Source organism: Chiloscyllium plagiosum, chromosome 30 (genome assembly GCF_004010195.1).
Source record: "Chiloscyllium plagiosum isolate BGI_BamShark_2017 chromosome 30, ASM401019v2, whole genome shotgun sequence".
Classification (NCBI taxonomy): Eukaryota; Metazoa; Chordata; class Chondrichthyes; order Orectolobiformes; family Hemiscylliidae; genus Chiloscyllium; species Chiloscyllium plagiosum.
The window spans coordinates 28,956,169-28,984,164 of NC_057739.1; the positions used below are offsets into that span (position 1 = coordinate 28,956,169).

General features: G+C 40.6%; 1 protein-coding gene across 5 annotated transcripts in view; it reads left to right on the forward strand.

Annotated features, from left to right (window-relative positions):
• Window positions 1–27,996, forward strand: part of LOC122564856 (pre-B-cell leukemia transcription factor 3) — a 251,920-nt gene that overhangs the window by 49,773 nt on the left and 174,151 nt on the right. Inside the window, exon 1 of one of the 5 annotated variants that reach the window (XM_043720214.1) lies at window positions 10,577–10,619. The exons of the other annotated variants lie outside the window; for them this stretch is intronic. Coding sequence (XP_043576149.1) covers window positions 10,592–10,619 — 28 coding nt within the window. The 5' untranslated portion in view covers window positions 10,577–10,591. Of the gene's footprint in view, window positions 1–10,576; window positions 10,620–27,996 lie in introns of those variants that run through there. 5 annotated transcript variants of the gene reach the window in all.

A 27,996-nucleotide genomic window follows, 5' to 3' on the forward strand; every position in this document is an offset into this window, starting at 1 on the left:
GAAGAACCCACAAACACAAACAACATTCTTACTGGTGTAAAGCTCACCAAAGAAGAAGAAAACAACAACAGATTCCCCTTCCTAGATGTCACAGTAGAACGAAAAACCAGTGGAGAGCTGCAGACCAGCGTCTACAGGAAAGTGATGCACACTGACCATATACTCAACTACGGGAGCAATCATCCCAACGCCCACAAATGGAGCTGCAACAGGACATTATTTAAACGAGCCACAACACACTGCAGCACCCAGGAACTACAAGATGAAGCAAAAAAAACCTATTTAACGTATTCAAGAACAACAGGTACCCAATAAAAGCACAGTCTGCCAATTCTTACACAACACACCTAAACAAGAAGAAACAACATGCCCAGACACTCTGGCCACACTACCATACATTCAAGAAATCTCAGAGATGACGACCAGACTACTCCGGTGCCTTGGCATCAAGGTAGCCCACAAACCTACCAATGCCCTGAAACGACTCTTGATGAACCTAAAGGACCTCGACCAACAACCAGCAGAATGAACATCATATGCACAATACTGTGTAAGGACTGTAACAACATGGCATCGGACAGACAGGCAGGAAACTAGCCACCAGGATACACGAGCACCAACTAGCCACCAAAAGAGACAACCAACAATCACGAGTATCTATGCACACAGACAGTGAGAGACACCAGTTTGACTGGGACAATACATCCACCATGTGACAGGCTAAACAAACGCATGCATGGGAATTCCTAGAGGCCTGACATTCAAACTGGAACTCCATGAACAAACATATCGATTTGGACCCCATTTACCAATCTCTCAGAAAAAGAACTGTGAGTGATATCACCCACCATAACAGACCAAGACACACAAATAAAATGCAGGACAGAACACCAGCGCTTCACCAGAGGCTCACTGATGATGTTACCTAGCATGGTGATGAAATGTCTGAGAACCAATCTTCCAGCTTAGCGAGCAAACTTACAATCTAAATAAGACAGCATTGGGTCATATAATAAAGGAAAATATAATAGAACATAATTCAATTGAAACTCTGCTACCAAGGTAAATGAGCTGGGTTTGGATGTCATTTCATTGTAAACTCTTCTGTTATATGGCAGGCAGTGTCTGGCCAGTCCAAGGGGTGTGTGGACTGAATTATTTTTGTAGTCCTTGAAATTTTCTGTTACTAACTAAATGTTTACTTATCCGTATGATTGTGTGCTTGGTATCTTCCACTTTCAAGTATCTGCATTTTACAGACCCTAGATACGGAACTAATGCTTTAGGTTGATTTTAAGGCTTCACTTAGCATAAAATATACCAAATGTCATGTCATTTATCTCAAGAGGGTTGGAATGTAAAAGCAGCAATGTGCTACTGAGACTTTATAAAGCTCTGGTTCGGCCCCATTTAGAATACTGTGTTCAGTTTTGGGCCTCACACCTCAGGAAGGACATAGTGGCACTGGAGCGTGTCCAGTGGAGATTCACACGGATGATCCCTGGAATGGTAGGTCCAACATACGATGAACAGCCGGGGACCCTGTAATTGTATTCATTAGAATTTAGAAGATTGAGGGGAGATCTAATAGAAACTTATGAGATAAATGCATGGCTTAGAAAGGGTGGACGCTGGGAATTTATTTTCGTCAGGCGGGGTTACTAGGATCCGTGGGCACAGCCTTAGAATTAGAGGGGGTCAATTTAGAACGGAAATTAGGAGATATTTCTTCAGCCAGAGAGTGGTGTGCCTGTGGAATTCATTGCCACAGAGTGCAGTGGAGGCCGGGACGTTAAATGACTTCAAGGCAGAGATCGATAAATTCTTAATCTTGCAGGGAATTAAGCGATAGGGGGAGAGTGCGGGTAAGTGGCGTTGAAATACCCATCAGCCATGATTGAATGGCAGAGCGGACTCGATGAGCTGAATGGCCTTACTTCCACCCCTATGTCTTATGGTCTTACCAGTGTTATGTCGTGATGTCTCTCACGATAAACAGCAGATTAGGAGCAACCTTCAGGAACCTTTTGATCATCAGTTAGTTTTCAGTCTGCAGTAGTTGGTGGAGACTGCTACATTGCCTTGAAGTGCTGAAGCATTATGCAGGACAACATTTAACCTGAGAGGCAGCGCTTTGTGCAGCTTCTCTCAGCAGGCCAATTTGCAATGAAGGAGGGTGGACATTGAACTTCCCACACTCAGCCTTGTGTTTTCTTGTAAATCTAATAGATAGAATGAACCTTTACCTTCAGAGAATCTTCAATGACTCCATGCTCTCACCCATATGGTGAGTGTGAGCATGGATAATTTGTGCAAGGCAGGCCCTACCACAAGCCCTGTGCATTGTCAAAGAGTCATACAGCATGGAAATGGATCTTTAGGTCCAACTTGTCCATGCTGGCCAAGTTTCCCAAACTAAACTAGTTCCATTTGCCAGTGTTTATCCCATATCCCTCTCAATCTTTCCTATTCATGTACCTATCCAAACATCTTTTAAATGTTGCATTTAAAATGTGCATCCATCACTTCCTCTAGCAGTTCATTCCACATATGAACCACCCTCTGTCCGAAAACAGGTCCCTTTTAAATCTTTCTCCTTTCACCTCAAAATATGCCCCCTAGTTTTGAACTCCGCCAACCTCAGGAAAAGACCTTTTTCTATTTATCTTATCGATGGCACCTCATGATTTATGAGTTCCCAATCCTGGATCACTCAGTGTAGTCCATTAAATTGCAACTTCTTGACTGCAATCAAAAACGTAATGGTTCAATGATCTGTGATGTCTGCTGCTATTTGCACTTGAAAAGTCAGTTACTTTGAGAGATGAGCAACACACAGACATTACAACTTCTTTCTTTTTTAGGATTGTGAAGAGGCTGTTTGTTTTGCAGATGGATATGACTCAAACAGGTTCGACCGCGCCAAAGACATGGGAGCAAACATCTTAAGAGTACAAATGAGAATATATTTACAAAAGTGCTAGTTCATTCACAATGAGGTGTCATTCGTGGCACCTGTGACCTCAGAAAATTTAGTTTTGCTTCTTCTCCTTCCTACTTTGTGCACATGCAGTGCTGACTTCCAGAGCTATGGTGTAGGGGGGATGCTTTGTAGATTACCATTGGCTCGGTGGACATACCTGTTGATCGCTCGGATGTTTGGGCTGAGAGGGCCCAGGCCTATTCAAAGTGACCTGTCCAGATGCAGGTTCACTCTACTTGGTTTGGATTTCTGCAAATTTGACATTGCATACAGGGATGCATTGGAGGGGCCAAACACCTCTGCATGTCCTGAAAAAAGGCTGCTGTGGATCTTTGTGCAGTTCATCCTCCCTATGAATGCATGCTGGCACCACCCTGTACCTTGAGAGAAAGGGGTACCTTGTAAAGTTGAGGTATCTTTTTCCCCTCTCACTTTGCCATTGATGTTGAGCATTTATGGAAAGAATAATGGAGTGCGGACCAATGTTAATATCTGGTATATATTGAGTGTGTTGGATCTGGGATTCCACGGCAGTAGCCAGGCCTTTGATGGAAACAGCCATGCACATGCATGTAAGAGCTAAAATGATATTGTTAATCTTGGTGGACTGCTTCATCTTTTGATCAGGTTTACTGACAAATCTGATTGTCTACTCTTGTGCCTCCCTATGAATTTTGACAAAATGGGAAATGGCTGAGACTATGCGATCATCTGCCTGAGGCTGAACTGGTGCTTGGTCTCTTATCAGTCCTCTGAATACTAGAGAGCTGAGGTGTTTCTTCCTATTCAGCTGTAAAGATGTGCCAGTGACGTGATCACCAGATTGTGCTCCTAAATCTAATCTGGATAGAGAACTCACTGAGGTGAAAGTCTCTGAGATGATGTAAGGTGCAAGTGAAAGCCTTGCCAGTGCATTTTCTGAGGGGGTCAGTGGCTTACCTTCTATATCCTGTGTAGAACAATCTCGCTCTTCTCCAGCCAAGTTAAGCATTTTCTCTTAACATGGTGGGGACGAACATTCTTGTCTACCAATCTACTGCCTTCATCCTCTTGGGCCAGTTGTGAGAATTCTTTTCCTACAGTGAGATAAAAGGAGGATTGAGTGTGATGGAAGTTGATTCATACACCATTAGTGATAATGTAGGAACCAGAGAGGTAATGAGGTTGTCCCCATTTTAAGAATAGAAAGCACAGAGTGCAGGATAAATTAGTAATTTTGGAGGATGAAGTGGGTCAGAGCCATTAAATGGATATGCTTTATGCAATAGTGAGAGTTCCAGCCCATAAATCTTGGTGAGAGGTGTGTACATTGGTAAAGTTAGAGTGATTGGTGGCCCTGTGAATGTGAGTGAAGTAGCAGAGAGAAAAGGATCGCATTCACCTTTGTAAAGTGTAGATGATCATTCGCTGTCTTCTTATATTGCTGTGTGTTTCATTTCATCTGGGCCAATTCGCTGACACAGATGCCATCTCTGTCCAGGCTGACTGTGTCAGATGGCATGACCTTCTTTGCTGGTTAGCGAACGAAAACAACATTCCTCCAAACTACCTCCCCATCCATCAGCACCTCACGATCCCTGTCTGCAAAACAGGGAGATACCTTCCCTATTGAGTGACTTCATTTCGGATAATGCTGGTACACCACAGTATGAGAGGCAGTTCCTGGTTTGCAGTGCATGAAGTACTAAGCAGAGGATTGGTAGTGGCATGAAGGTCCCAAAGTCCCGGCAAGTCTGCCTCTCTTGCCATGCAGTTTGCAAGATGGTTATCGAAGATGCTGGTTGCATACTTGCACACTGAAGTACAGGAGATTGCATGAGAGAAGTTTACATGGGCAATGGTGGTCTGGCTTCCATGAATTTGAATCACACTCAAAAAACTGCTTTGCCAAAAAATAAGAAAATACAGCCTTAGTGTCACTATTCACTGCGGAGGATATCAATGCCATCTCAGAAATCATTGTAAATCATGTGTTGAAAGAGAGGGTGATACTTAAAACAATTGTGATCACCAGGAACAAGGTGCTGTGAAAGTTAATAGAATAAAATGCATTACTTTTAATATCTCAAAAGTCCCTAGATTGTGGAAAGGTCCCATCAGAATGGAAAATAGTCAAGAAAGGAGGAAGACTGAAAATAGGAAAGTACAGTCCAATCAGCTTTACATGCCAGTTAGCATTACATCTGTTGTAGTGAAATGTTGAAACCTGTTATTAAGGAAGTCATAGTGGGCATTTAGAAATTCTCAATGCAATGAGACAGAGTCAGCATGGATATATGAATGGGAAATCAATATATTATATCCTTTTGAGGAAGTAGCAAGCAGTATGGATAAGGGGGAGTTTGTAGATGTGTACTTAGAATTCCAGGAGACATTCAACAATGTGCTACATCAAAATAAGAGTAAATCATGAAGGGGGTTACACATTAGCAAGAAGTGAGGATTGGTAAACGGACAGGAAACAGACAGTAGCTATAAATAGCTCACTTTTAGGTTAGTAAAAGGTACCAAATAGAAAAGAAATTCTTGACTAATGAAGAAGTCAAAGGGTCTTAGAAATCAGTTGGAGTCATAGTCATAGAGATGACAGAAACAGACCCTTTGGTCCAACTTGTCCATGCCGACCAGATATCCCAACCAAATCTAGTCCCATTTGCCAGCAGTCAGGCCATATCCCTCCAAACCCTTCCTATTCATATATCCTCTCCAGATGCCTTTTAAATGTTGCAATTGTACCAGCCTCCACCACTTCCTCTGGCAGCTCATTCCATACACGCACCACCTTCTGTGTGAAAGATTGCCCCTTAGGTCTCTTTTATATCTTTCCCCTCTCACCCGAAACCTATGCCCTTTAGTTCTGGACTCCTCCAACCCAGGGAAAAGACCGTGTCTATTTATCCTATCTACGCCCCTCATGATCTTATAAACCTCCATGAGGTCACCCCTCAGCCTCCGATGTTTCAGGGAAAACAGCTCCAGCCATTCAGCCTCTCCCTGTAGCACAAATCCTCCAACCCTGGCAACATCCTTGTAAATTTTTTCTGAACCCTTTCAAGTTTCACAACATCCTTGCAATAGGAAGGAGACCAGAGGTTCTGCGGCTTCAACTACTTATATTTAGACCCTGCATCCAAGTCATTGATACATATTATTCAATCACTAAGTTTGCTGAGGACACAAAGATACCACTGAAGAACATTATGAAGAGGACAGAAGGAGTCTGCTAAGGGATATAGAGAGATTTCATGAATGGGAAAAAAAAATTGACAGATGGAGTACAATGTAGGAAATGTGAACTTGTCCACTTTGAGAAGATAATTAGAAATGCTACAGATTATTTAAATGAAGCAATTGTAGACCTCTGAGGTTCAAGAGGAATCTGGGTTCATGGTACGTGAAGCACAAAACGTTAGTTTGCAGATATCCAAATGATTGGGAAGGCAAATTAAATATTGTTATTTATTGCAAGAGAAATGGATTGCAAAAATAGGAATGCTTTGCTGCAAATGTACAAAGCATTATTGACATTATAACCAGAGTACTGCATGCAATTTTCATCTCTTTATTTAAGAAAATATATAACTGCATGAGAAGCAGTTCACAGAAGGCTTACTTGGCTGATTCCTGATTTGAAGGAGTTACCTTATGAAGAAATGTTAGAAAGGGTGGACCTATATGCATTGGAGTTTAGAAGAATGAGAGGTAATCTTATTGAAACATGTAAACTATTTGATAGAATAGATGCTGAAAGAATGTTTCCCCTTGTGGGAGAGACTAGATCCAATGGGATAGTTTAAAAATAAATAGACTTCAATTTAAGATAGAGATGAGGAGAACTTTTTTCCCCTGAGGGTCATGATTCTGTGAAATACTTTTCCTCAGAGAGAAGTGAGACATGGTCATTGAATATGTTTAAGGAGAAATAGATACATTCTTGACTAATGAGGAAGTCAAAAGGTTTCAGAGGTAGGCCAGGAAATGGAGTTGAGGTTACAAGCAAATCAGCCATAATCTTATTGAGTGGTGGAGCAGGATCAATTGGCCGACTGACCGACTATTCTTTTTTTGTATGTTCATATCTGCATTTCATGGTTTCCAGCCATTAGAAAAGCATGGGAACAGCTAAACCATTAGATCTTTGATGAGAAACAAGGATTGCGGCACCAGCAACAGCAATGGAAGCCACACTTGCTGGAGCAGAAGTTGTCTTCTCCTCAGCCACATTCCACAGAGCAGACCAGATGCTAACAGAGCTGCAGCTCACAGGGTGATGCCACCAACTCAGGCAGGATTGACAGACAGTTTTTGCACCAATGACTCAGCAAGCCCAGTGAGTTCAGATTACTAGTGGCAGTAAAGTCTCCACAGCTGTGAATTTCTTGATCTTTCACATCTTTCAGGGGTCTGCTGATGACACCTGCAGGATTTTATATGCTGCTGTGTCCAAATGGATTTTTCAGATGATTGATGTCATGTTTGCTGGACTTTCTACTCGTGTCCACAGTCAGATTGAGAGGGCTCTTGGATTTGCTGATGTGCTGGATTTCGACAGACCTAGAGATTTACAGATTGCACTCATGTAGCAATCAAGGCACCTTCAAATTAACCAGCAGTCTTCATTACTCCTGGGAATGCTACATCATTAAGGTGCAGCTAAGATGTAACCACCAGGAGATGATCATGCATGTGTGTGCAGGAAATTGCCACAATTCCCTTGTTCTGTACCAGTCTCCCAAAGATCTCCTGAGTTCTAAGCAGAGCTAGGGACTGGCTTCTTGGTGACAAGGACATGATTGATGACCCTTGTAAGGAGCCTAACCACTGACATACAAGAAATGTATGATTGAAAGCACATGAACACAAGAATTGTCATTAAGCTACTTGATAGGATATTGAAAACTTAATTGAGTGCCTGGACAGGATTGGGTTACAAGGATTGCAAGGGTATATGGTATAGTAGCAGTGTGCTATGCATTGTTCAACGTGATACAGCAGCGGAAGCAGGACAAAGACGACTGCGTTTCATCTTTGGAAAAGGAGAAGGAATGGTATCAACTGATACGGCAGAGTTCCTACAGCCGTGCACATTCGTGTCCCATGTTGTCTCATTTGATTCCGCGAACTGGACACAGTTCAGCCATGTTACTCACCAGTACTGAATCTACTGCCGCCACTTTCCGACACAAAGCATTCAATAATCTTTCTATTTTGTGAGTGACAAAAAAGAAGATAACTTGATATTAATGATTTAAACTTTATGATGCATAAACATTTACAGGATTCTATTTATGACATACTTAAACATTCAATTGGTATCCCTACTAAAATTACAAACTTACCTTTCACTTCTACATCATTCCAGCCCTGTGGTTTAGCAAAGTTGTAAGCAGTCTCCCCTGAATGTTTTAACATTTATGGCGACATCCCTGTGTTTTGGAGCCTTGAAATCCCTTTCCAAAACTGCCCCACCTACTATCATGCAAGGGTGGTTTGGTTATTGGCATGGGAAATGGCATGTGGGCTCAAGTTGAGGAGAGGAGTAAGTGTGGGGAGGAAGGAGGCATTGGAATGCTTTGAACTGAGTCTTTGTTTCCATTATATTTAAACTGGAAGACTGAGTTGTGCAGGCCATTTGGACCAGTATGTTGTCAGTTACTTGATTTTTGTCTGCTGTTGCCTGTAACTGGTCATTATTTCATTCAAGGTGGAAGTGATGAGACATGACGGCAGTTATGCCAGAGACAACCTCCCGAACTGTTCATTAGTATTTAGTACCTTTACAGTATTGACAGATTCAAATTTCTGCTCCTGAATGGTTCTCTTGATGCATATGAAGACTCAACATCTGCGACAGGTAAGTAAAGCTTTAAGGATATTCTGCCACCAACAGGATTTCTCCAGTGTTGCCCTGCCTTCAGCGGACAACAAGAAGGGTATAAAGTCATGATTGTACAGATCACTGTATTTCAGGCGCAGTCGCACTGTATCAACATGAATGAGTTGTGCATCATTTGGCTGTGAATGTTTAATTCTGTTATAAGGAATCTGGGAGATCCCACCTTTCCATATGCTAAAACAATGCACTGCAGAAGTTTTGCTGATTTCCAGTGCCTCATTCTTTTAAGTGGTAAGGATCTATATTTTTCGGGAGACCCCTGTGGTACTTTTTAAAAGATCATTCATGCGATGAGGATGTCGCTGTTTGGACCAGGATTCATTGCCCATGAACTGCTGCAATCCATTTAGTGTAGTTGGTAGCAACAGTTTAAGATGTAGCTCACCATCTTACAAGGGCAACCAGGGATGAACAATGAATGTTGATCCAGTCAGTGACACCCTCGTTCCATGAATGAATTAAAACAACTCTCAGGAGAAGCAGAGTACACCAAGTCCTGCCAAAAACTCATTATTCTGACCACTGATGAGAATGAGACAATCGAGTTCTGAGCTCTTTCCTACAAATGAAGAAAGCAGAGAGTTTTGAATGCAAGAATTGGATTGTGCTGAGGGGGTGGAGGGGCAACAATTGTTGATGATTGGTGGGAGATGGAAATAAGAGGACAAGGGTTAATGGTGCTTGCATAGGAATTTGAGAAGATGCTGAAAGAGAGAAACAGGTAGAACAAGTTCTATTTTCCTGTGGAATACTGTGTAGGGGAATGTTGATGAAGTTATTTCTTGCCTTGAGGTTGTTGAATGTCTTGGTAATACATTCATGAGCAAGAGATCACAATCCTCTTCACACACTCCCAGTCATGCCACTTCATTGTTTCCTGCTGAGAAGAACATCTCTCTGATGGGCTTTTTACTATACTCAACATGACCTCCAGGGATATCTTACAGAGCTGTGGACAGCCTTCCAGTTTTAAGACTCCATCTTTAAAGTTTCAGTTTCTATCAAGATAGTGGTTAGCACCCAACAACTCTGATCTTTAATGGTGTAATTTTAAATAGTGAGGCTTTAAAAATCAGGTGTAGGTTGTCACCATGTCTGTCTGCACTAATTGGTCATGACAGACCTGCTATGTTAACTTTCAGTTGCTGATTTCCCCTTCTGCTAGCAGACCCATCTGTTGAAATTCTGCCCTCTGTCTGAAGTTCAGTGAACCAATGAAATGTGCAAAGAGAATATACATTAGGAAATATGGAGTACTGTTTTTATTTGATGCTTACAAGTTCTTGTAATTTATAAGACTCATGCATAAGCTATGAGATTTTCTGTATTCATTTAGTAAATCGGTTATGCGACACGTTATCATTGTGTGTCTGTAATAATGCATAATTGAGTTATGGGAGAACCTCAATATCCATTATAATGAGGGACCCACTCCCAGCAGGTAATAGAAAATGGCAGGTAATCAAGTCTCCAAATTGCTGTACACATCTGATTCCTCCCTCTTTCCACCTGCCCACCTCGGCCATCTCAAGCAGCAATCACCTTCAATACTTCAGTTAAGATTAGTTGCTGCTGGACAGCTGATCAGTCAGCTGATCCTCCAGCTCACTGCTCATCATGCACGAGTCACCCGCTGAGCCAAAGACCTGAAGAAGCTGTCTAACAGGGTCTGTTTTCATTTTGGAGTTGGTGGTTTTGCTAACATCGGTGCTATGGAGGGTGTTAATGCAGTTGTTAGAGGTGAGCGCATATTACTTTTATCACCCATCTCCTGGAGTTCACAAACAGTGATTAGCTTTAGAATCTCTTACATTGTCTGCTGGGTGATGAGTAAGGAAGTGTAAACTGCCTGGTTAGGTAATCCACCAGCTGCTGGAGCACTAGCTGAATCTAAGGGTAAGAGAACTATGTTCAGAATGTATTTTAAAACATGCTGGCACATCCAACTCCACTGGTCTCTTGATATCTCTGAAAGCAGTTGATTGTCGCTTCATTAACTTTCACTGATTACATTGCAGTTGTCAGTCTTGCTCTCAGCCTTTTAGATTACAGCATGACAGGGAAAATGAACAGAGGAGACATAGAACAGTCAAACGGCTAGAGGAGGATGAGGAGAAGAGCTCATATCTGTCCAGAGTGTTCAGGGAGAAATTCTGCTATCAAACTCAGTGAGGAATATGTCTCAGCTGTATCTGCTTCACTAAGGTGGTCCTGACTGAAATCTACCATTTGCTGTAACCACAGTCAGGGGAGAGGAACATGCAGTACTTGGCAAGGTACCATGCCTGTGAACATTGTACAAGCTGGAGTAAATGTTATTTGCAATGTCTTGCACTTTTCCATTTATTATTGCATAGAAGTCAGTGACATTCTCGGCAAGGAGTGCTGAATATATTCCATCCTTTCTTGTCAGAGAAAAACATGCAGAGTGATCGTGTGGCTTTGCAAGGTTTGCAGGCTTCCTGGTGTGCAGGGTGCAACCCACACATAGATGAGCAGCATAGAGTCATGGAGTTATACAACACAAAATTAGCCCCTTGGTCCAACTCATCCATGCCAACCAGATATCTGAAACTGATTTAATCCCACTTTCCAGCATTTGGCCCATATCCCTCTAAATCTTCCTATTCATGTAGTCATCCAGCTGTCTTTTAAATGTTGTAATTGTACTCGTCTCCACCACCTCCTCTGGCAGATCGTTCCATACGTGCATCATTCTCTGCATGAAAACATTGCTCCTCAGGTCCTTTTTAAATCTTTACCCTTTCACCTTAAATCTATGCCCTCTAGTTTTGGACTCCCCTACCCTGGGAAAAAGACCTTGGCTGTTCACCCTGTCCATGCCCCACATGATTTTATAAACCTCTAGGAGGTTAGCCTGGAGCCTCTGACTCTCCAGGGGGATAAAAAGCTCCAGTCTTTTCAGCTTCTCGTTATAGCTCAAACCCTCCAATTCCGGCAACATTCTTGTAAATCTTTTCTGAACCCTTTCAAGTTTCATAACATCTTTCCTATAGCAGGGAGTTCAGAATTGTATGCAGTATTCCAAAACTGGCCTCACCAATGTCCTGTACAGCTGCAACGTGATATCCCAACTCCTATACTCAATCTTATGATCAATGAAGGCAATAACTATTCCTTCCTATATTCACATTGTATATTCAAATAATTTCTATAAACAATGGAAAGTAGTGGACCCAGCACTGATCTTTGCGGCACACCACTGGTTACATGCCTCCAGTCTCTCAAACATCCCTGCACCACCATCCTCTGTCTCCTACCTTCAAGCCAACTTTGTATCCAATCAGCTGGCTCTCCCTGATTCCATGCAATCTAACCTTACTATCTACAATGCGGAACCTTGTTGAACGCTTTATTCAAGTCTACAAACGTCTATTGTTCTTGTCCAATCTCTCCTTATTGCCAAATCCAAACCAAACATCTTTCTATCACATCGTTTCTGTATTCTCTCCAAAGCCTCCACATCTTTTGTGTTTGTGTGGGGACCAGCATTGTATGCAGTATTTCAAATGTGACAGAAATAAAGTTCTATACAGCTGCAACATGACTTGCCAGTTTTTATATTCTATGCTGTGACCAATAAAGCCATATGCCTTCTTGACCGCCTTGCCACTTTCAGGGAACTGTGGACCCAAATGCTGAAATTCCTCTATGTTGATGCTACTGAGTGTTCTGCAATTTATTGTGTACTTCCCTCCTGCACTAGATCTTCCAAAATGCATCATCTCACGTTTGTCTCGATTAAAGTCCACCTATTTATGTCCTACTGTGTCCTCTGGCAATTCTCCTCACTATCTGCAGCTTCCCCAATCTTTGTGTCATCTGCAAAGTTACTCATCGGGCCACCTATACTTTCCTCCAAATTGTATATGTATATTACAAACAAGAGGGGTCCCAGCACTGATCCCTGGTTACAGATCTCCAGTCAGAAAAACACCCTTTTAGATTCCCTACAGTATGGAAACAGGCCCTTCGGCCCAACAAGTCCACCCCTCCAAAGAGTAAACCACCCAGACCCATTCCCCTACCCTATATTTACCCCAACTAATGCACCTAACACTATAGACAACTTAGCATGGCCAATTCACCTGACATGCACATGTTTGGATTGTGGGAGGAAACCGGATCACCCAGAGGAATCCCACGCAGACACTGGGAGAATGTGCAAACTCCACACAGTCGATAGAGGTGGGAATCGAACCGGACCCCTGGCGCTGTGAGGTAGCAGTGCTAACCACTGAGCCACTGTGCTGCCCACAATGAATATTCTTTTACTGAATATTCAGTTCTGATTCCATCTTACCAGCTCACTGTAGATCCTGTATGATACTTCTTGTGTCAGCCTGCTATGAGGGACCTTGTCAAAGTCTGTGTCAACAACATCTACTCCCCTACCCTCATCAATCATCTATGTCACTTCCTCAAAAAGCTTAATCAAGTTTGTGAGACATGATCTCCCCTGCAAAAAGCCATTCTGATAATTGCTAATAAAATGTATATTTTTCTAAATGTGAGTAAATCCTATCCCAAAGAATCTTCTCCAATAATTTCCAAACCACTGATGTCAGGCTCACTGTCCTACAATTTCCTGGATTATCCCTGTCGCCTTTCTTAAACAAACTTAAACTGTTATCCATTCTTCAGTCCTCAGTGACCTCTTCTGTGATGATAGAGGATACAAAGTTTTTGTGCAAGACTCCAGAAAATTCCTCTCTTGCCTCCCTTAGCATTCTGGGATAAATCCCATCGCATCCTAGGGACTTGTCTACCTTATTGCTTTTTAAAAGACCCAACACCTTTTTTATATTTACTTGCCCAAGAATATCAACACACCCCTCCCAAAACTCACCATCCAACATGTCCTTCTTTGTGAATACCAATGCAAAGTATTTGTTCAGGACCAAACGCACTTCCTCTGGCTTCATGCATACATTCTCTCCTTTGTTCTTGAGTGCACCTTCCCTTTCCCTAGCTGCCCTCTTCCTCCTTATTTGAGTATAAAATGCCTTGGGATTTTCCTTAATTTCATGGCAACTTTTAGCCCTTCTATTCCTTATTTGAGTTCCTTCCTGTTACCTTTGTATTTTTCAAGGGCTATGTCTGCTTTCAGTTTCCTAAATCTTACTTATGCCTCCTTTTTCTTTTTAATTAAGCTCTTAATTTCTCTTGCCATCCAAGGTTTCCAATACTTGCCATCTTTATCCTTCATTTTCACAGGAAAATGTTGGTTCTGAACTCTAAACAACTGGCCTTTAAAATATTTGTGCATGACAGATGGGGATTTATCCTCAAACTGCCATTCCAATCTATATTCCCTATTCTTGCCTAATATTGTGGTAGTTAGCCTTCCCCCAATTTATTACTTTCACCCATTGACTACTCTTATTCTTACCCATAAATAACTTTAAATTTAGCGGAATTATGGCTGCTGTTCCCGGAATACCCCCCTAATACTTCCTGAGTTATACACCTATAGCCTCGCTGGATGAGCTCTCCAAGGTGTCTTCCCTCAGTACAGCTATGATATTTTCCCTAATCAGTAATGCACCTCACCCACCTTTTTTCTAACCCTCTCTAAGACTTCCGGAATGTTAAGCTGCCAGTCTTGTCTCTCTGTCTCCCAACCAAGTCTCTAGAGTAGTTATAACATCATAGTAATATGTATTAATCCAAATCCAAAGTTCATCTGCCTTACCTGTCATCACTCCTCACATTAAAACAAATACACTTCAAATCAGTCATCCCGCAGTGTTCAGTAATCACTCCCTGTCTGTTCTTCCTTCTAGTCTTATTGGCCTTAGTCTCTGAATTCTTCTCGGTCATTTTACTTGCTGACCTACTGCTCTGGTTCCTACTTCCCTGCCACATTAGTTTAAATCCTCTGAAGTGGCACTATCAAACCTCCCTGCCAGGATATTGGCACCTTTCCAGTTTAGGTGTAACCCATCCTTCTTATACAGGTCCCACTTGCCCCAGAAAACATCCCAATGATTCACATACCTGAAGCTCTACATCCTAAACCAGCTCTTTAGCCACATATTTAACTATGCTAACTTCTTCCTGGCCAAACTCACATGTGACATTGGAAATAATCCCAAGATTACAATCTTAGACTTTCTGCTTTTCGGCTTTCTACCTAACTCTCACCCTTTGTAAGACCTCATCTCTCATTTTGCCTATGTCATTGGGACCAATATGGACCACAACCTCTGGCTGCTTACTCTCTCCTTTCAGAATAACCTGTACCTGCTCAGAGATATCCTTGACCCTGGCATCAGGGAGGCAACACACCATCCTGGAGTCTTGCAGCCACAAAAACAGTTATCGGTGCCCCTGACTATAGAGTATGCTATCACTACTACTTGCCTACTCTTCAACCCTTCCTGCTGTATAATGGTGCCAGAGTGATGCCACTGCTCTGGCTGCTGCTGCTTTTCCAGAGAGGCCATTCCACCAACCGTATTCAAAACAGTATACTTGTTTGAAAGCGGAATGACCACAGGGGGCTCCAACACTGCCTGCCTATTTTTACTCGCCTTCTTGATCGTCATCCAACTCTTTTCTGTCTGTGTAGTCCTTACAGCTTGCTAAGCATCCTTAACCTTTAAAAGCTGCATACTGGCTTTCTGTAGTACATGCTAGCTTTAAGTGATGCAATCTTGTAGAAACTTGGGGGTGCAGCTACTCAAAATGCAATTGCCGTGAACGAAAATAACACAAGTTAATTACACATCGTGATCCCTATGTCCCCTTTTAAGTTCCACTGAATTTTTATTTTTAGCTGTGCCAGAAAAAGTGGACACTTTGGAGACCTTGGGAAGAGCTAGACATCAGCAATGTAATTTTTTGTGCAAATCTCCTTATATTAGTACGTTTACTTAAGAATTGACAAAATTCTACTAAAACAGCTCAGAAAAGGTAACTTGACTGATTCCTGGAATTGAGGAGTGTTACCTTGGGGGAAAAAAAAGGTTAGGCAGATTGGGCCTTTATCCATTCAAGCTTAGAAGAATAAGAGGCGATCTCATTGAAACAATATACATCGAGGGAACTTGACAGGCTGGATGCTGAAAGAATATTTCCCTTTGTGGGAGATACTAGAGCTATGGACACTTTAAAATTAGGATCTCCTATGCTATGACAGAGATGAGGAAAAGTATTTTCTCTTATAAGGCTGTGATTCTTTTCCTGAAGATCAGAGGCTTTGTGTCCTTTACCGCTGAAGTGTTCCCCAACTAGGAAGGAACATTCCTGTCTGGCGATTGTTGCACATTGTCCATTTATCCATTGTCATAGTGTTCACTTGCTATTCAGTTGTTGATACTTTACTCACACCATCTGATACTTTTGATCACCTGACTCCTGACCTTGCCCTCAGAAAGTGGTGGAGGCCTAGTCATTGAGTATTTTCAAGTCAGAGTTGACTACCAAGGTGTCAAAAGGAACCCTGGGTAAGCTGGCAGATGGAGTTTAGGCTAAATCAAGTCAGCCATAATATTTTTGAATGGTGAAGCAGACTTGAGGGGATCAACATCTGATCACTGCTCCTAATTTGTATGTTTTATCTCATTAGAAAACCAGAGCAATGATTTCTGAAAGCTGAAATTAGGGATTTTGTGTGACCTGGACTTTCTTTTTAATAGTGAGCACCTATGATTTTAATAACAGAGTAATGCTTTTATATTCTTTAGTGGATTACTAGCAGTTGTATAGTGCAATTTATATATTTGTGTTTTGATAGTTTGATCAAACTGATTACCAGCAGTTCAGCATCAAAGAACTTCTCTCCACCCTGTACTTTACCCTTAATTTTCCATACTATCCCAATTAACATACCACTAGCTTAAAATCCCTCTATAAAAGTAAATTAAGTTAACAAAAATTTGTGTTTACAAGATCAGTAACAGCAGAACGTTCTTCTGCATTCAACTTTTACACCTCATAGGCCAAGAAACGCAGCCATGCAGCAATTTGCTTTTGGCTGCTAAGCAGTTTATTTCTTTACTCCATATTGAAGTAATGCAGGCCATTGCCAGTCAGCTTTTGGTCAATTCTTTAGGTATGATGCTCTGCTGTCAGTTGAATCAGCACCAGAATTATTACTTCCTTGCTTTTTTTGTTTGTTACTACATCGTGTAAGTTAAATGATTGGGACAAAGAAAAATCTTGGAAGAATGGAACATTTAGAACTAATAAATATGTCAGTTACAATTACTTAGCAGCAGAGCTTGTAAATTCTGCATTTATTGAAAGGCAGAATTTTCCAAAATCGTATTTATCTTTTTTAAAAAAAATAATAATATTCTGGATTGCTGATTTTCTGTGAATTAGGTTTTGATGCTCTAAAGAATAGGAAAAAATACTTACAGGGTTGGACTTACGCTAGCCAATTCGGTTGTTGCACAGGGGTCATAAGCTGAGTTCAGTGAAGAGAATCAGAAGATCAGATGATGCTGAGATACGTCTGGGAGATGAGAGGTACAGAATTACAAGTGAGAGTGCAGGCCTGCTGAGGCAATTACAGCTTAATGGGGTCATTTGGAAGGCAATTGCCATGGGTTAATGTAGTATGGAGAGATGAGGTGAGATTGAAGTGAAATTTCGGTCTTGAAGTGCTTGAGATGGAAGATCAAGTGCAGCAAATTCAGCAGTGGAGAGAAACACAGGTCTTCAGTAAGATTGCTCCTCAATGTGAATTTATTTGGAAGAAAAACTATGAATTATCATTTCTATCTTGAAGCAGGACATGAAGTGAAATTGAATTTTCATTAACATGAAAGACTGCATTATTTGGCATAAGGAAAATTAATATTAAAATAAAAAAAGTTTTAAAAATTGTTTGATTTGTAAAGGACCAATTTACTTGTTGTTGAACAGTGAATTTTTCATGCAAATCAAATGTTGCCATTAGACTAAACAGGAGAGTGTGAAATTCTGCTGTATAATAGCTTGTTTTTATGAGCTAAATTCTCCAGTGTTTAAGGCCAAGTTTTAAAGGGGTGGCTGTGAATGAGTGAAGATTTCGTAAATGGAATGCAGGAGACAAATGACACTGAGAAACATCATTATGGTTCATTGGTGCATCTCCTTAATTGCCGGGTTGTGGCAGAATATAATCCAGGCCTTGGAAAAGCACAGGGGTTTTAGAAGGATCGGCATTTGCACAGTATGGCTCAGAGATTTGGGACTGTTTTCTGAAACACTACGACAGGAACACTAAGCGTTGATCAAAAGCTGAACTTCCTTAAGGTTGGCTGTGTGAAAATCCCTGTGAGCAATAAGATGTACTGAACCATAATGAAATATCACAGGTACAGCACTATTTCTGTTTGACTGTTGCATTGCCAAACCACTGAGTAGAAACAATATATTAGCAAGCTTTAAGTATTTTGAACTTTTCCATGATTATTATGAAATTTGTGGTATAATTTTTCTTAATAAGTGTTTACAGAAGGGTTAGTAATCAGATACATTTTAACTTCTGATTTAAGATGCAATGTTTTCCATATCAGAAGGAAACCTTTTGCTTAAACCTTTATAAAAGGTAAAATCACCATTATACTACCAGACACAGATCTGCTCTCTCATTAGAGAGAGATGATTGGTGGTGGTTTAACCTGAGAGTCACCACGTCTGAGGCAAGCAGAGAGATTGAGAAGGAGTTCTTCATGGTAACCTTAGCTGTTGTAGCAATTGAACCCATGTTAGTATTACTTTGCATCTCAAACCAGCCAACAAACCAACTGAGCTAACCTCATGGTCAAGAGAATGTTGTGAGAGGACCCGAGGGCCAATTTACATGCACCATAGAACTGTGTTTACTGACACCATTTGTGCTTCATAAAGAACGTTCAGAAGAAAGAATATAATTTCAATGTTATCACTTCTAACCTTGTCCGAAGACCTTTTGTTGAGTTTCTCATCACTATTTTAGTTTTGACAATAAAAACTTTATACCACTAGAAAACTTAACATGCTCAAAACAAAAAATTATCTTTGCGAATATAAGATTTCATTTGGATATTCTGTCACCTCTTTAGTTTATAGTTCTCTTCAAATATGAGCTTGTGACAGAAATAAACCAGCAATTGGCTAAATGTAAAGAAAACTAAAGTTGTGAGATTGCCTCCATTTCTTTACATTTAGCCAATTGCTGGTTTATTTCTGTCACGAGCTCATATTTGAAGAGAACTATAAACTAAAGAGGTGACAGAATATCCAAATGAAATCTTATATTCGCAAAGATAATTTTTTGTTTTGAGCATGTTCAGTTTTCTAGTGGTATAAAGGTTTTATTGTCAAAACTAAAATAGTGATGAGAAACTCAACAAAAGGTCTTCGGACAAGGTTAGAAGTGATAACATTGAAATTGTATTCTTTCTTCTGAACGTTCTTTATGAAGCACAAATGGTGTCAGTAAACACAGTTCTAAGGTGCATGTAAATTGGCCTTCGGGTCCTCGGGCATACTTAATGCCTATATAGCTGAAAATGTGTTGCTGGAAAAGCGCAGCAGGTCAGGCAGCATCCAAGGAGCCTTTCCTGAAGAAGGGCTCATCCCCGAAGGTCGATTATCCTGCTCCTTGGATGCTGCCTGACCTGCGCTTTTCCAGCAACATATTTTCAGCTCTGATCTCCAGCATCTGCAGTTCTGACTTTCTCCATTAATGCCTATATAGACATATGTAAAACTAATTGTCTGGCCACCTGCCTCATGCAGCAGGAAATGAGAGACACAATGTGGATTGGGGGGGTTTGCAAGGAGTGGTCAGTGTGAAGGTGAGAGAAGGGGCTGGGCATGATTTTTAAAAAGAAATTATTTAAAAACTTTTGTTGGTGATCACAGGGCTTTTGAAGAAAACTTAACTTCTGGCTGCTTGTTGCTAACTAATCTCTAGTTGATGTTGTCCTACAGTTACTAAATTTCTAATTTGTATAATTAATGTGCTCAACACGTGCTTTGAGTGATTGCCTGGAGTGTCTAAAAAGGATCCCACAAATCTGGTTGTTGTACCGATGCCAGCATTGCTTTGTAGCAGTCTTCCCACCAGTAAAGTGATATTGTATCTGAAAAAGATAATTTCAACCCTTAGATATAACACAAAGTGTGGAATCATTATGGTGGTCAGAATAGGCACTAAAAATATTTCATAGTAAAAGATGAGCCTTGTCATGCACTTGGTGTTTCTGATGTAGACTGGTCTTCATGTGAATTCACTAGTTTCCACATTTGACAAGATAATGGCGAAGCTGATTAAAACCTAACTCAAATATTGCTGCAAATGACACTGCCTAAAATGACAACAAAAACATGGCTCATGCAACATTTCCCCTGTGTCTACACTGGAGTGAAATTTACAGAACAGTGATTATCATATTCTTATTCCCCATGTGACATTTGCTGGCCAATTGATGATGGTACAGGTGATGTGCTCCGAGGCTTTGGCCACTATACTGACCATGAGAAATGTTGATAATATTCTGCCTTTATTTGTCTTCAGATTATTTATTTTGCTATATGACCATTGCCATTTGCCTTGGAAACTGATTTGCAATTAGCAATCTACACCAGAAATCATAGCAAAAAAAATGTGAATTTTACTAGTCTGTGGAGTTTTACACAATTCTTTAAATGAGAGCTGTTTCTAATTCAGTGAATGTGTGTGAACAAATTACTACTAACTCATTCATAAAGCTGGACTGCTGCCTATTTCCAGATGAATTGAATCAAGTTATTGAATCATGGCTGTGGATTGTGATGTTCAAAGGGCCTTACAGGGTGTTAAAGTTCAGCAATAGATTGGAAGGCTTACTGAGACCTCAACCAAGGGGAATGTCAATGGCATCATGGAACATATCCCTGCTACCATCCCTCAGGAAGATAGCTTTCACTCTCGCCAGTCCTGCCGCTCTGTCAGTGCCTTTCCTGTTGTCTGCTGTTCAGCCAGCCAGCACTGCTGCCATCCAGGTTGAAATGAATTAGCCCGCAGCTGGGTCTTTCTGAAGCTACATAAGGTCTTTCTGCCAGGCTATCTGTAATGTCTTGTACCCTAATCATCCTAAACAAAGATCAGTCTTTCACCAGCTGTATTGCAGGTAGGACTACGTAGGAGCGCTAAAACAAACAAGCAAAACAAACATAGAAGAGTGATAGAGATGTACAGTATGGAACCAGACCCGTTGGTCCAAATCGTCCATGCCGACCAGGTATCCTAAATTAATCTAGTACCATTTGCTAGCATTTGGCCCATATCCTTCTTAAAACCCTTTCTGTTCGTAAACCCATCCAGATGCCTTTTAAATGTTGTAGTTGTACCAGCCTCCATCACTGACCAATAAAGGCAAGCGTATTGAACACCTTCTTCACTAACCTGTCTACCTGCGACTCCACTTTCAAGGAACTGTGCACCTATACCAAGGTCTTTCTGTTTGGCAACACTCCCCTGGACCTTACCATTAAGTGTGTAAGTTCTTCCCCATTTTGCCGTACCAAAATGCAGCACTTCACATTTATCTAAATTAACACCATCTGCTACTCAACCCATTGGCCCGTTGTTCAAGATCCTGTTGTACTCTGAGATAACTTTATCGCTGTCCATTACACCACCAATTTTGATGTCATCTACAAATATACTAACCATAGCTCCTATATTCACATCCAAATCGTTTATATAAATGACAAAAGCAAATGGGCCCAGCACCGATCCTTGCAGCACACTGCTGGTCACAGACGTCCTGTTGGAAATGCAACCCCTGCACCACTACCCTCTGTGTTCAACTTTCAAGTTAGTTTTGTATCCAAATGGCTAGCTCTCCCTGTATTCCGTGTGATTTAACGTTGCTAACAGGTCTACCATGCGGAAACTTGTCAAGCACCAAGCTGAAGTCCATGTAGACAATGTCCACTGACCTACCTTCATCAATCTTCTTTGTCACTTCTTCAAAAAGCTCAGTTGAGTTAGTGAGACACAATTTCCCCATGCACAGAGCCATGTTGACTATCCCTAATCATTCCTTATCTTTCCAAATACATGTGAGGAAGTGGGACTTAAAAGGCATGCACAAAGGTAATTAGTAGATTTCTGTGTTCATGATTTCATTTAAGTACTTAATTTGGAATATTTAATTGTAATGACATTTTTTTGCTTTGTGGCTACGTGGGTACCATGATGGTCAATGATAGAAGACAAAGTTGTGCGACTGTGTTGGTGAATGGAGAATTGGGATTGCAGTTGTGTACTTGGCTAGAGAGGGGTTATTTCGGTTGCATCCTAAATTTTTTGTTTTTCCTCTCATGCTTGTCAGCTGTTTACCATTTAGCTAGTAACAAGGCCTTTCCACTCCTGATGCTGAGGCTATGTAGCATGTCGCAGAACACTATTAATTTTGTACTCAACAGAGCAAGTATCCTAGAACAGCCCAGGAACAGAAGCAATGATTCAGCATGCTATAGATGTGCCATATTGCATTTTGTATGATGGGACAAGGTCTCATAGTACAAGGCCATGGATTGTTGGACTGGAGTCATCAGTCGTGCCTTTAGCAAGACAGTCCATGATGAAGCCATTCTTGCATTTGTCATAGTGGCTCAAAGGCAAATAGGACAGTGGACAGGTATGGAATGAAGGCATCATCGTTACTACTACCAGGATTCTGGGTGTTGACTATATTATTCACTGTATATGATGTCACACTAACTAGACTTTCAGAGCATGGAACTTGTTTTGGTTCCAGGATAAGGTAGAATTGGGGGAATTCTTTCTTAATGCTGAGCTTCCTCTGATAATTGTGTGAAATTAAGAGAGCATTTGCTGCACCATTGATTTTCAAAATGGCCTCAATATTGTCAAATCATGTTGTATCCTAATTGAGATCATGAATTGCCTGATCTGCATATTTTAAGTGACTGCTAACTGCAGTTCTAGAACCCTTGTCAATGTGTCATCCAGCAAAACTGACCACAGCATTGTGCCAATGTGCTGTCAACTTTGGTTTGGAGATTTAAGGGCAAACATAGCATCAAAAAAAAACTTACAATAAAAATCTCCATTTCATGCCTCTTGAATTTATGGCTGGATGGTTGGTTTGCAATGTACAGTAGTACCAACAGTGTGGATTCATTTCCTGCATCAGCTGATGTTACCATGAAGGACTGTGCTTCTCAACCTCTCCTCTCACCTCAGACATGATGGCCCTCAGGTTAAATCACCACCAGTTCTCTCTCTCTCTCTCTCTGTCTCTCTCTGTCTGTCTGTCTCTCGAATGGACTATGGCAATTGTATCTTTACCTTCATTTGTATAGAACCATTCTTTGGGTTTGCCAAAGCACCTCACAGACAATGAAGCACATTTGAAGCTCAGTCAGAATTGAGACAGAGAGAAACGTGGCAGCCAATTTGCACCTAGCCAGATCCCACAAATATCAAATGAGAGAAATGACCATGTAGTCTTTTTTGGTGGTATCAACTGAGATTGGGATTATGTCCAGGATATTAAGAAACTGTGCAGCTCTTTCTCAAAGTACCAAGGGATCTTTTAAATACATCTGAATTGACAGGTGGATACTGTTGTCTCTTTTGAATGAGATTTCAATCACTAATAATGCAACATTTCGACAGGACTGGTCAAAATTGTCATCCTAGTTTAAGGGCTTAATCTTACTTGATTGAGCTTTGAAGCCACAACAGAGAGACAAATTGGGTTTTATGTGAGGCATGCTAATATTTTGCTCAATGGTAATACTCTTGACTCGGTCAGGGATAGTTGGTGGAAGGTTACATTTAGAACAAATCTCAATCTTTCCTTTTATCCTAGCATTCATATTCCTCTCAAATTAATGTATGGCAGTTAAGTTACTTCAACGTAACCAATTGATTATTTGTATGTATTTGAATGACTTGATTGTCAATGTAATCATAGTCTTTTGTTCGTGGGAGTGATTCATGATTGGATATTACACCTTGGGAGAGAAAATATGACTATCCACTTTCCCCGTCTAAAAGGAACCATAATAGTTGATTCCTGGTGCAAATCCGATGCCATCTACAGACAGGTCTATTCATTGTAATGTACCTGGATTCCTGACTGAAACAGTATGTATGAAGATAAACAATGTGTGGAACAAAAACAAGCAGCTTGGAATGAGTATAAAGGATATTACAGTATAGTTATATGTGTGTATGTATTTCTTTATATATATATGTGTGTGTGTGTTTTATATATATATGTATATATATACAAACATACACACATATATAAACCACATGATTGTATATGAGTAAGATAGTCTGTAAGATTATTTTTGTATTGTAAGAGGGGGAAAAAAATCAATGCAGCAATCTTTCTCTTTCCCCTCATCCAATCCGTAATTGAAATGGAAAATCAAATGAACGCAGAGCAGATAATTGTTTTATCAATATTTCCTGCCTGCCCTACAAGGGTCAGTGCAGAATGATCATGAGCTGGGGATATGACAAGGACAAAATGTGAAATTGAACAGCATGGAGGCAATAAATCAGGCTTGACAAGAAATAGTGACCAGCATGTAGCTACACTGTGTAGGTGCCAAGCTGAGGTTTGTTCTCATCTGGCCACACCAAGTGAAAGTTAAACTCTGACATTTGTTGGCTTCAGATGCTTCTGAAACTTTATTTTTACTTTGAAAATGCTTTCTTTAATATTTTGCAATTGGTATGTGAAACTGTATTTCGCTACAGCTAATACACTCACATTCGTACTATGTTTAGTGTACGAAATAAATTCAGTGATTTTTTTTGCATTTTCCGTACAAGTGGCAACCTCATGATTAAAAAAATACTTTAGTCATTCAGAAAAATTATCCTTTACAATGTTGAACATGTATACATCACTCTGAAATTGTTAACAAGTGCCTGTTTACAGCAAGTTCTCCTGCATTCTGTTAGAATGCCCTATAAGGGAAGTCAAACAAAGAAAAAGCTTTCTTATTTATTTTCCCCTCACTTTGTGTGCTGTGAATTTTTGTACATGGTCGGGTATTGTGTCTGAGTATTTAGGTAGAAGAATTTTGTATTTTTCTATTTTCTTATTTTAATATGCATGCACGTGCTTTGCATTCCTAGGGTTACTTGTCATAGTAAAATCTGTGCAATCTCTTGAGAATGATTGATCTCTCCAAAGGATAATTTTATTCTTCCAGTAGCCTTGATTTTTGCCAGATGATCAAAATCTGGCTAGCTTACTATTTCCTTTATTTTTCAGTTCTTTTTATTTAAAAAAAAATCAGGACTTTTGATCATATTCTTGAACAAATCAACTCTGACAGTAGGAAGAGAAACTGGCAGATGGAACAGAATATTTCTTTAAGTGGAAAGCTATACAATTCAAGAACATTTATTTATGCTATTTTGTTTGTATCAATTAGTTGCCGTGAATAAGTATATGTGAAAAGGTGAGTCTCTCAAACCGGACAATGTGACCCTTAAACCATAATGGTAACCAGCCACCAACCATCCAGAAGGAGGCAAAAATTCTGTGTGGTACACTTATTGATATCAAACCATTGAATGCCAATATAACTACGCATATTAAACCAAAGCTGATTGCATTTGATACCCAAGTTTAAATACTGCAATTTCCAGTTTTTTTACAAGTCCAACAGAATGCCCAATTGTCTAACTTATTCCTTACTATAACCATGACACTGTTTCTCTTATCTTTGAAGTTCCGTTTCTTACAGATTATTTCTTATAAATGAAATCACGGAGAACGTCAATGGAGGGTTAAAGACCTGAAATTGCCAAGTAATTTATTCAAAATTCAAACTATTTCAAGAAAATCATGATCTCCACCTGTGTAGTAGTTAATATTGACTCAAATCGTTTTCACAGCCCCCAGTCCTACCTTAAGTGATCAAACAAGAAATCTAGAATGCCTTGGAGTAATCTGTATGGAATCTAAAAACAAAGCAGTAACTTTGAGTCGATTTTCAGAGCTGGACTTCAAAATCTTCTAGGAATGGCTTAGGGGTTTGTAAGACATTGAGGGGAGACATGGGATGGAGGGCCCTTCACATTCCTGTTGTCATGATATTCTGCCAGCGGAAAGATGGAAGAAATTGGCCCGACTCCTAGAGGCCAGTTATGGCGATTTAAGGGCCCTTCTTGCAGCCACTGATGTTTAACACTGATGAAAGTGACACCTCTGCTGCATGGCAAACCCCCACCCACCCCAATGAATTCTGTTCACCTTGATTAGTGCTCAGGTAGGAGAAAACCCTCATAATTAGGCATTGTATGACACTTGGAGGGACTGTCCTCCACAATTTTTCCAGACCATCATCAGAACTGGCATACCTAACAAAGCTCAATCTTCAATATCTACCATAGTGACTAAAATAAACTGATCAAATTAAATGTCATAAATTTTCCATTTGAATGTCTCACACACCAAACAAAAATTATTGCATGTTGCAAGACATACATGTTTTGAAATTTATGACCCGATTCAAGGGAAACTAATCAGGACTGAATGCACAATGTACGTGACGGCCAACATCACCAGCATATTTTAACATGATGCAAACCTATGTTATTTTCAAGCAACCTGGATTTTTAAAACTTTTATTCTGGTAATGCTGGTACAAGCTGCACGTTTAAAAAAGAATTGAACTCTATTCTTTGAAATAAACTAAATTATTTATGATTAAAAGATCACCAATATGCTAATCTTGGAAGGAAAAATCTAAAGTGACTCACTGGAATGACATGCTGGGCAGAATGTTCCCCTCCTTGGATTGGTGTGACAACAATGAGAAAGTTAGGAAAATACAACAAAAATAGAAAAGTCAGAATCTCGATGTCGAGACATAATTTCCTGACTTTTATCTTTAAGCTTTAAATGGTGACTACCTTATTTTCATCTTATTATTAGTCCAACTCACCTTATTTATATGTCACTTCAAATTTTCCTCTCCCTTCCTGAGAAACTTGATGGTGCAAAATACTGAGATGTCAATCAGTACAGGTATCTGGTGGCTGCAACTCGTCAATTGCTTGTACGGACCATAATTGGAATATGTCTTCACCCCATTGCCCCTACATGTTCCATGGCCGCTACCCTCGGTGACCCTTTATCTATGTAATTTTGTAGTGGCGGACTTCTAGCTGCACATCATATTGGACCAACTGACGCACCAATTCAGATTTTCAGTGCTTTACTTTGCAGGACTTGGCAACCTAAGGTCACTTTACATGGTGGGACACATACATTGTATGCATTTACAGAGGATGCATCTTATGGCTCTTAGCTTGCTTTCTTAGCACTCACTCAGTTTGCACTGATTTGGAGTTTGTCGCTCTGTGGCATGCATTGCTTTTTAGCATAGAGGGAGAGGCAGGCAATTTGTCATGTGGGAAAGCACTGGACAGTATGATTCTAGTTCAGGGGGTTCACCACAGTCAATCAGGCACTTGGTCCTACTAAAGTCTGGGGACCCATGTCCTTACAAACCGGGAATTGTGTCACAGTTGCAAGTCTATTTCAAACATTTCAAGGATCACAAGGAGATCTTTCAAGGTGCTGTGAAAACATCATTCCAAGGACTGGATAGTTTTTCCTGCAATGAGATAGAGGGAGGGGTTGAGTATGCTAGAAGTAGACGGAAGAGTAGTTCATGGTGATTCAGGAACAATAGGGGTGGTGAGCTGTCCTCAGTGAACAGGCAGGAAGCACAGATGACAGGCTTACACCTTTGGAGTGCAGAAGATCATTATGATAAAAGCAAAATATTTTAGATGCTAGAAATAAAAGCAGAAAGTGCTGGAAAATCTCAGCTGATCTGGCAGCATCTGAGGGGAAAGAAGCAGTGTTAACATTTTGAATCAGGAGATTATTAACCTTCTCCCTGCACTGCTGAGCAATCCTTTCAATCTGGAACACATTATTGACCCAGGCTGCGATCTGGGTGCATGTTGGCACGGTCTTTTGCTGTGGCCTCCTTTGGCCGTCTGCAGGAGAAAGGACTGTAGAGTCAGGTCCAACGTAGAGGGGACTCTGGTCTGGTCTAGCCGAGGCAAAGTGCCACACAAGGGCTCAGTTCAGGTTCTGTCTGTCAGAAG